Genomic DNA, 9,635 nt, shown 5'->3' with positions numbered 1-9,635 from the left:
AATATTTTTTAAATTATTTTCTATAAACAAATAAAACTGAGAAAAATGAATTCAAATATTTTTGAACGTATAAAATATTATACTCAAATAAATAATTTCTTTTTTACTATTTAATTTTAATTTAAAAAATAAAATATATTAATAAATTTATACATAGAAATTTAATAAAATATTTAAAGTGCTTAAAATGAACTCAATAATCAAATAAATAATAAATTAATAATTTTATTAAATTTCTTATACATAAAAAATATTTTATGTAATGTAAATGCCAAATGGAGGCTTAGTTTGAGAAGTTGGGACTGGCTTCTTTAAAGTGGTCCAAGTATTGGGCCCATTAGCCCAAAATAATGCACAAGTTAAGTCAACATCCACATCAAAATCCATCAATTTAACTTAAAATCTAGATTGATATGGTTTGCATTTCTATTTCAAATTAGTTTAGGTTAGGTCCACTATTATTGCAAAATATATATGATCAACGCTGAATTTTTGATATTCAGCCTAAAACTGGATTTCAAAGAAAAAAACAGATTCAAAATCTAATAAACCCCACTGAGTAGACTGATTCATTGTCACGCCATTCAGTTCGTGATTAAAATAGGTCGAACTGGCTTTAGGCTTGAATCCATCAGAGGAGAGTTTAACTCGATGGTGTGACGGAAGGTAAAAGAACAGGTCCAATTATCTCGTAACTCTATCAGCATGTGCATTAGAAGAGAATTAAATGGCCGTCTAATAGAGATAGATATATTGGTACGTCTATACGTATGGATCTGTGTGAAAAAAATATGTGATACTATAATAAAATAGTAGTTATGCATCCTTAAAGGATAAAGGAAAAAGGAATAAAGGAGGAATACACTGCCCTTAAAAGTAAGCTTACACACGCCTGTCTATTTTGATACACTAAATTAACACACTTTTAAATTCTATTCTCTTTAAATCTAAAAACATCAGTATATGTGGCCATTTTTTGGGTTGGACCGGATCAAAACCGATCCATCCCAAAAAGAAAAAAGGGCTTGCAGTACTGTTGATAAAATGATAATTTCGACCGTTGATTGTGGCGTCATGGGTGGGCTGGAAATGAATCATAAAAACATGTACGGAATCAGAATACGAATCTGCCTACACAACCGATTCCCTGCTCCCGACTCAATTCACCTCGAATATCTTCTTCTTCTTCTAGCCAAGGTAAACCTCTAAAGCTTTTTCTTCCTCCCCACGCATTTGCTGTGATAAACAAAGTTATGGCGGGCTCTGACGCATCATCAAGCTTCCGATCAACACCCTCGCAGCCGTCCATTATTCCCTCCAACACCCCTCTACTCTCCGCTTTCCTTGCTTTCGCTCTCGCTCAGTTCCTTAAGCTTTTCACCACCTGGTTATGGTTTCTCTGTTTTTCTTTCCTGTAAATTTTCGTTTGCTTTGTTTTAATGGATTCTATGATTAGTGGAGTACTTGATAAAATTATGCTATTGGGTTTGGGTGTTTATGTTATGGTTGATTTCAATGGGCCCGTGTGGGTAATGTAATGTTAGGAAATTCTGTACCCATTTATGTTTTAGCTAGTATAAGGATATAATCTTCTTCTTGATTAGCATTAATGGGATAAAGTAGGTGAATGAATTTGAAGTTTGAAGGCTTGTGCATTGTCTATATAAAAAAATCTTTAAAATGTAAACTATATTTATGCGAGTAGTTACAAATTGTTACTATTTTTGTTTTGTTGCACTTCAAATTAAACCAGACATTTAGGTATCCCAGTGATGAAGAGTGACTGCAAACAAGTAGAGAGGATAGAAAGTGAAAAAGATACACCATAGGAGACCTGGGGTTGAAATTATTAGCAAGGATTTGATTTCTCAATAACATCTTTCTAAGTATGAGTCTAGAGAGAGCAGATGGGAAGGAAAGAATTTATGTAGATGACCTCAGGTAATATGGGACTAAATTGAACTGTTCCGAGCCTTTTGTACAAATAAAGTAAATAGCTTTAGTAAAGAAGCTAGATGGTGCGCAATTTTTCATTACCTATGTGAGGTTAAGCTATGTTGGGAAAGTGGAAACTGAACATTCTGTGTATCTAATTTTTATTCTTCTTGCTTCCAGGTACTGGTAAATCATAATTATATACATGTGGACTACTTTATGATAAGTTTCTTTGTTTGTTTGATTGAGTATAATAACTGATGTTATTGATTCAAAGTAATGTGGATTGTGGCCTGTATGTGCACTCATTTGTATGATTGGAGAAACATGGAATTTTAGTGAAAGAAAAATCTTGTTTAATAAGCATTCCCTATTGCCGCTATTTCCTTTGGTGTTTTTCCAATATATCATCCTAGATGTGCAGGTTCAAAGAGAAGAGATGGGATTCTAAAAGGATGCTTGCATCAGGTGGAATGCCCTCATCGCATACAGCAACTGTGACTGCTCTTGCAATTGCCATTGGTCTACAAGAAGGAAGCGGAGCTCCAACCTTTGCTATTGCGCTGGTTTTGGCATGTGTTGTATGTATTGTTAGCTGGGTGTCGTCCATTTTTCGTGTTGAAATGCTTGATTATGTATTTATCTTGAAGAAAATAAATTTTTTTCTCTTCTTGCACTTTCATGTCCTGTTCTCTCAAATGATTTCTTCCTGCAGAAAAAGTTTGCTTTTTCCTCCCTCCATAATTAGGCTGCTGGCACAGTCTTTTGTGATTTGTGGTGCATTAGTTATTTTGCTGACTTCCATGCTTATTAGATAATTAGCGATGTCCATATTTCAATGCAGTTAAGCTTCCTATATAATGTGCGACTTTTGCAGGTTATGTATGATGCCACTGGTGTTAGACTTCATGCTGGCCGCCAAGCTGAAGTAAGATCATTTACTGCATTATACCTTATTACATGCATATGTGTCAACTGAATTAATCAAATTCATCTTGGAATCTGGTGAAGTTCTCTAATAAAGCATGGATTATGTGGAAAATTTTCCAGGCACAATCTAATTTAAACTAATGGCTTGCTAGAATGTATTTGCATTGTCTACTATCATTGGCTTGTTAATGGTAAATATTTCTTTCTTCAATTCAATTTTCTTTCTCTGAAATAAATGTTAAATGATATCTTCCCCCTAAATTTCATCTTGTGTATACTAAATAGGATAAACATGCATTTCAATGTTTTTTTTTTAAATTATTTATGATGTCGTTTTGTCAAATTTGATTGTTGGAAACATGCATTGATCTGACATTGACATTCTTTGATTTTAGGGCAGCTACAATAATGTTATTGAAATTTAACCTGTTTAATATTTAACTTGTAGTACAACATACGAGAGGTTGGGATACAGTTTTGCTGTTAACATTCATATGGTGCTTATGATCGATAAGCATCTAAAGTAAAATAGATCTGATAGGATTATTATTATGCTGTAGTAATTTGCCAATTCTTGATATTGTATTGATTTTAATTCTTCTGGTTTTGCCATTTGTATCAGTGTACTTTGCCTGCGGACAAGTATTTTAAAAAGTTTGCCTGCGGAAGAGAATTTTAAGAAGGGCATTATGTGTGGGATGCATACAGTGGTGTCATAACAGTAAAAAAGAACTTAAGTTGATAATATTTTTCTACAAAATGTCTATGATTTTTGTTCTTGCACATTCATACTGCTCCATGATATTCTGAGGAAGGTAATACACAGCATAAGCTTGGTTTTCCTGAATTGGCTGTGAATCTCACTAAGCTATGCATTTTATCATTTTTGGGGTATGCCTCGCATGTAAGTGCATAAATCTTATGAGGTTTCATGATTACAATTGATTAAGTTCTTCCTCCACTTTTTGCTTGGCTGTGTTCATTCTGTTGCAATTTTTTCTGTGCCATAAGTTGAACATTTATTTGCTGCTAAACATTACTTCCATTATGGCCACCATTTGCTCTATGCCAAAGTAATCTATGTGGTTGGGTAGAATGCTTTACCTATGCATTTTTATATTTTTCTCTTGGCTAACTTGTATCCTTTTGCAATTCGCAGTTACTAAATCAAATTGTATGTGAGCTACCTCCTGAACACCCTGTATCCAATTTCAGACCTCTTCGAGATTCACTAGGTCACACTCCTCTCCAGGTCAGTGGTAGTTGCACTTCTCTTTAATGGGTGTTTATTCTTCTTTTTTTTTTTTGGGATGTCTATTCTTTTTAAACAGGTTAACTTGAATGATTCATTTTGAGAACTGGCATTTTGGTAAGATCCAATAGAGCTAGCTAATTGTGTACTTAACCAAATGAGATTGCACTTCTATTACTACACTAATAACTGGAAATCCATGAAACAATGCTAAACATTTATAGGTGTAAAAGCTTCAATTCCACTATTTTAACAGTTGAAACAATGGAACAATGTTCTTGCATTGCCATGATTCTATTCTGTTCCAGAAAAATGTTTGTTTTTGAATGTGGATGCATTGAAATTCCAGTAAAGCTATTAACTGAATATAATTATACTTAATTAAATTTACCGGACTGCACCAGGTTGCTGCTGGTGCTGTGTTGGGGAGCATTGTAGCATTTTTCATGAGAAGTTCCAGCTAGCAGACGATATCACTAATATTTAATGGTGATTCTTTGATCAATTCACTGAACGCTTGACAGGCTCTTACTCTTGCAAATATATTTGCTCCTCCATAGAAGGATCAAACTTTATGCTTTGTGGCGCTGGAAACAATGTTATTGGTTGAGGTCTTCTGTTGGCATGCAGGATACCTTGACTGAATGATGTGTGTGTGTGTGTATGTATATAGTTAGTTCTGACTTGAACTCGAACTTGAGACACTGTATAAATTTAGTTGTAGGCTGAATTTTTTTTTTTTTGGGGGCTTTTCACTTCCGACCAGAAGATGCTTCAATCAAATATCCATGTAATGTAAGAGAATTGTAAAGTTGACACTGCTCGATACATGAAGATGACGTATAAGTTGATTTTCATCACCCTCTTGTTTAATAATTTGTATCCATTTCCTCAAGAGTCTGATTGGTATTAGTGGGATTTTTTTTTCGTAAAATAAATATTAGTTAAAAGACACCAATACACGAATGCTATGCTCTTTATGAGTATGTTGAGAATTTCCTTGTGATACAAAGTGTGCTTTCATTTATCAGTATGCAATGGATTAATACGAGTCTAGCTATTAAATATTTTTTATATACTCCATTTCTTGATGTGGGATAATATCCCAGTGTCACCCATCGTTGTAGGAAACTATCTTGAGATATTTACGCTAGGGAAATGATTTAGTAAGCAAGACTGTGATGTAAACGAGATCTTGATTGTTTGTATTCAGACTTTTGCTGGTAAGAATTGGGAGTTCCTGTTCATTGAATGTAAATTTCCTTGTGCGGTCATGCATATTGAATTTCTCTAACACACTAACCAAATGATGTATTGTAGGGAATAAGTTTGCCATTTGAAGGTTTACCTGGAACTACAAGCAAAGTTTCTAGTTTGTCTTGTAGTGGTAAAGGCACTAAAGGCCACGTCTGCAGGATAAACCAAGGAAATCTTATCTAGGTGATTTAGTAAATTACAGTATTATTGGTTCTTGGATGAAATTGAGCTCTACTTGCTCAATTGAAAATGACCTAAAACTGAAACAAGGAAAGCAGGTATATTTTGACATAAACATGATGCTGTAATGATAAATTTCATCGTACCTATGTATGGATGACTGTACTTTTCTAACGTGAAATATATATGTGTATATTTTTACTTCACAGGACAATGAAAATCGAAGTGAAGTTACTTGCTCGAAAAGGAAAATCTACAGTGCATTGCATGAAGATGATGGCCTTTTTTGATAGAGATTGCCATTTTAAAAGAAGAGATATCCAACGTAGATTACTTGGTGAGATTTTCTAAGGAAAAAGAAGACATCATAGGAATCTCTAGCTCCTTCAGCTTATGGCTCTAATCATCTGTATGATCTTGCCTCCATTATGGAACATACCAATGTGGCCCCCATCATTTGTCGTTGGCTAATATACATTGTAATGGGCTGCGCTAGTGTTTGTCCATGGATTATCTACTGCACTAAAGACAGAGATAAAGTGATACATTATGGATAAACTTGACATTGCAAAAGTTCTTTCACATTTTGTATGCAGGAAACCAAGCTTGGAGGTCCACTTTGGATTTGCAAGATTACATCATATGATAAGCTTGTTTGGCTGCAAAATTTTCCCAGAAAATTGAAAACTTGGCCCGTGTTGATCAGATATTCTGACCCATATAAGAGGCAGGTGGCCATTGAAATGGACCACTTTGGCACTAGTGCAACTGTGCAAGTGGGTTCCGTTGGGGAGAAATATTCTTGATGCTGTAAAAATGAAAGATTCAGAAGACGTACGACCCACACCAGATGTCCTGATAAGGGACCCATTGCTTGGGAGTCAGGTTCTTGCTGGAATAGACCACCTTGGTGTATTGGTCTTTGTTCAAATATATATTTTTTTAAAAAAAAAAAAAAGAAGAAAAGAAAAGAAAAGTGAAAGAACGAAAGCTGGGGCTCACGAATATGCTTTCACCGACCTTATCAGCCATTGTCCAATTATATTCCAATGTCCTACTTCTCTCCATGTTCTGTTGTCCCTAGCCTTCTTCCCTCCCTGCCCAACTCTGCTTTTCCAACATTTATTCGAAATTTACTCCATAATTATATATAAAGTATTGAATATCAATTTTCGATCTAAGTATTTTAAGTTATTATTAAAAAATCAAAATAATCATTTATTATAATTTTAAAATAAAGGTAAATTTTGATAAAATAAAATAAAATTTTATTATTATTTTTGGGATATAAAATTTTTAAGCTTGAAGAAAACTATTGGTCCTAATTAATGATGTTCAAATTTGATTTGAGCTTTGCTGTATTGTCCATTTAATAAACTAAAAATTACTGTTATGGATTCAATGGGAATAATGAGAGTATGATCATTTATAGTATACACAGAAAATCTAAACCCTAAACAATAGGCCGACCTAATTTAGGATTTGATTGAAAATGAGACCTACTCTATTGAAAATGTCATTTTAATTATAAAAAGCAATTAATCAAGACTGGACATTAATCTGATGGCCAAATTAATTACATGCTCTCCCTCCTCCATTTCTATATTTAAATTAGATCTAATTCTTTAGTGCTATCTCATTATTCCTATTTAGAATAAAAATTTAATTAAATTTATTTTTTATTAAATTTTTTATTTAAAATGCAAGATTTTTATTTTTAATTTATAAAATTTTTATTTTAAAAAAAATAAAATTATATATAATTTTATTAGAATTTATTTAAATTCTTTTTTTTTCATTTTTAAAGAAAATGAGATATAGATTTCGCTGAGTACCTGTATTTTAATAAAATTAATTACTTAATTTTTATTATTTAAAAATATAATTAAATACCTCATTTATTTTGTAAAATCTCTACGGTCAATTCCTTTTAGTTTTGATTTTTTATACTATTTAAATATTATAATTTTAATTATTTCTACTATTTAGTCTCAATAATTTTAATAATATACCTGCACTAAATCAATAAATAAATTAAAATTATATCTGGTCCTGTATTTATTTATATTCTATTAATTAAATATAGATTGGAAGCGTATAAGAAATTTTTATTAATTTATTTCTTTAACTGAAATTTAAACAAGTTAATTAATAATGTTTAGACAAAATGGTCAAGAGAAATTAATTTTATAAAATATAAAAATATTTTTATTGAGCTTTTTAAAATATAAGATAATAATTTATTCTTTTTTCTCTTGTACTGATGATTAATAATGAACAGATGTCTAGTCTTTTGCCAAAAGGCAAGTTCCATCCATAATCTCCTAGCCTTGCCTCCTATATAAATGTCCTTTAAGCCCGTTCCTCAACTCTACTACCACAAGCTTCTTCTTCTTCTTCTTCTTCTTCTTCTTCTTCTTCTTCTTCTTCTTCTTCTTCTTCTATATCAACTCCACCATCTCTTCAAATTTTAGTTAACCTGAAAAGCAAAAGCCATGACCAAGTTCAACAAGTCTCAAATTGTAATGCTCTCTCTCTTAGCTGCTCTTCTCTTTGTAACACCCCTTTTATCTTCTTCATTAAGGCCTAAGTACCTCTACTTCATCATTAATCTTCTTATTATAGCTCTTGGAGCTGAAGCTGGCCTTCTTTCTGCAGTATTTTCCAAACCTTTTGACGACAAAAAGCTTGCTGTTCCTGTTTCAGTAAAATCCCAGGTGGTAACAGCCTCGGAAGTCTCATCATCTCCTGAAGCAAAAGCAATTCCTCCTGCATGCAGTGAAAAAAAAGCTAGAGTTGTTGAAAAATCAGCGTCTGAGAAGATTGTTAGCTCTGTGAAGGTGGAGGAGAAAGTGAAGAAATGCCCATCCATGCCAAGCCTTTTCTTCATAGGAGGTGGAGAGACAGAAGTAGAAGATGTAGCTAATGAAAAACAAGTAGAAGAAGACAAAGAAGAGGAGGAAGCTGGAGGACTCAGCGGGCAAGAGCTGTTCACTAAAGCAGAAACATTCATTGGCAACTTCTACAAGCAATTGAAGATGCAAAGGGAAGAATCTTGGAAGAGGATTCATGGTTTTTATCAAAAAGCTTTTTAAGGATTAATCATGGTTAGGCAGAGAGCTAGAGGACAACCACAGCCATTTCATTCATAGTTCATCTCCTTCTATTGGGTTTTGTACATAATTTAATTAAGTTTCTACTGCTAGCTTTATATAGAGTTGGTGTTGCTATTATCACATATACAATTCCTGTTGTTATATATACATATAACAGGTGAGTAATTAGTCATTTAATAGTATGTAATACTCATGACACTTGAACAAGATTTGATGTATTGGGTGTTATGAACATTGAATGCAAAATATATTATTAGATGTAAGCTTGTATGGTGTTATTTCTGTTTTTATTCTGCCCAAGGAGACTTTAGTTTTTGAAAATGCTTTACTTGAATATATTTCACTTTTTTTAAATTTTTGGGACTCTGAATTTTGAAATTTCAACTTCAAAACCAATATTAGTATTGAATTAACACTTATCGGTAACTCCAAATATATCTTTTAATAAATCATATGAACATATGGTTAATCAATTTGAGAATTCTCAATTACACACACACATATATATATATATATATAACAACTAGTAATAACATCTTTTTGGCCTATAGCTAATGGTGCTGAGTACATGATAACATCATCTTTTGGCTGGTTGGAGAGAAAGCTGTGCATGCATGTTCATGGAAAGTGGAGGTTAAATTCTATCAAGAATTAGGAGATACATCGATCCAACATATACGAAACATGTACTAAAGTAATGTGAAATGTAAGATGGTGTTAAATTTCTCTAAGGAAGGGTCTTTCCCAGCAGCTGTGTCAGTGAGGGGTAAGTTTCCAGGAATGTTGTTGGAGTGTGTGTTTTCAAAGGGATGTCAACTTTTTCAATGTTTCTCCCCTTTCGTTATAAAGGTGAATTCCTTTAATTTTCCGTCTTTCTCACTTTTTATCAGTGACTCTATGGTGGTGAATTTAGAAACAATCATAATAATAAGAGGACATTATTTCTTTTTCTTGCCTTTAAGCTT

The 9,635-nt window shown here is 32.8% G+C and overlaps 2 protein-coding genes across 6 annotated transcripts; both read left to right on the top strand.

The window, feature by feature from the left end:
• Nucleotides 1–1,062: 1,062 nt before the first annotated feature.
• On the top strand, nt 1,063–6,494 carry LOC110611450 (uncharacterized membrane protein YuiD). 5 transcript variants are annotated; one of them, XM_043955214.1, is made up of 6 exons: nt 1,063–1,414; nt 2,360–2,516; nt 2,813–2,863; nt 4,025–4,117; nt 5,438–5,652; nt 5,764–6,494. In XM_043955214.1, exons 1-5 carry the CDS (start codon nt 1,254–1,256, stop codon nt 5,555–5,557), a joined length of 582 nt encoding a protein of 193 aa, XP_043811149.1. In that variant the 5' UTR covers nt 1,063–1,253; the 3' UTR covers nt 5,558–5,652; nt 5,764–6,494. The 5 variants fall into 5 exon arrangements, with proteins under 5 accessions (XP_043811149.1, XP_043811150.1, XP_021607503.1 ...); XM_043955215.1 differs by having other exon boundaries at nt 1,066–1,387; XM_021751811.2 differs by lacking the exons at nt 5,438–5,652; nt 5,764–6,494 and adding an exon at nt 4,197–4,460 and having other exon boundaries at nt 1,067–1,414.
• Nucleotides 6,495–7,767: 1,273 nt separating this feature from the next.
• LOC110611635 lies at nt 7,768–8,769 on the top strand. The gene has a single exon (XM_021752023.2). The coding sequence runs from the start codon at nt 8,050–8,052 to the stop codon at nt 8,647–8,649; it is 600 nt and encodes a 199-aa protein (XP_021607715.2). The 5' UTR covers nt 7,768–8,049; the 3' UTR covers nt 8,650–8,769.
• Nucleotides 8,770–9,635: the final 866 nt, after the last annotated feature.

Source organism: Manihot esculenta, chromosome 3 (genome assembly GCF_001659605.2).
Source record: "Manihot esculenta cultivar AM560-2 chromosome 3, M.esculenta_v8, whole genome shotgun sequence".
In the NCBI taxonomy this organism is placed as follows: Eukaryota; Viridiplantae; Streptophyta; class Magnoliopsida; order Malpighiales; family Euphorbiaceae; genus Manihot; species Manihot esculenta.
The sequence above is the reverse complement of the archived record's forward strand: the minus strand, read 5'-3'. Positions and strand labels throughout refer to the sequence as shown.

Bases quoted from the DNA above. Each gene is read 5' to 3' on its own strand.
- LOC110611450 (XM_043955214.1), top strand. From the start codon at position 1,254: ATGGCGGGCTCTGACGCATCATCAAGCTTCCGATCAACACCCTCGCAG. The intron at 2,517-2,812 runs GTATGTATTGTT...CGACTTTTGCAG, and splicing joins CGCTGGTTTTGGCATGTGTT to GTTATGTATGATGCCACTGG. The intron at 2,864-4,024 runs GTAAGATCATTT...TGCAATTCGCAG, and splicing joins ATGCTGGCCGCCAAGCTGAA to TTACTAAATCAAATTGTATG.
- LOC110611635 (XM_021752023.2), top strand. From the start codon at position 8,050: ATGACCAAGTTCAACAAGTCTCAAATTGTAATGCTCTCTCTCTTAGCT.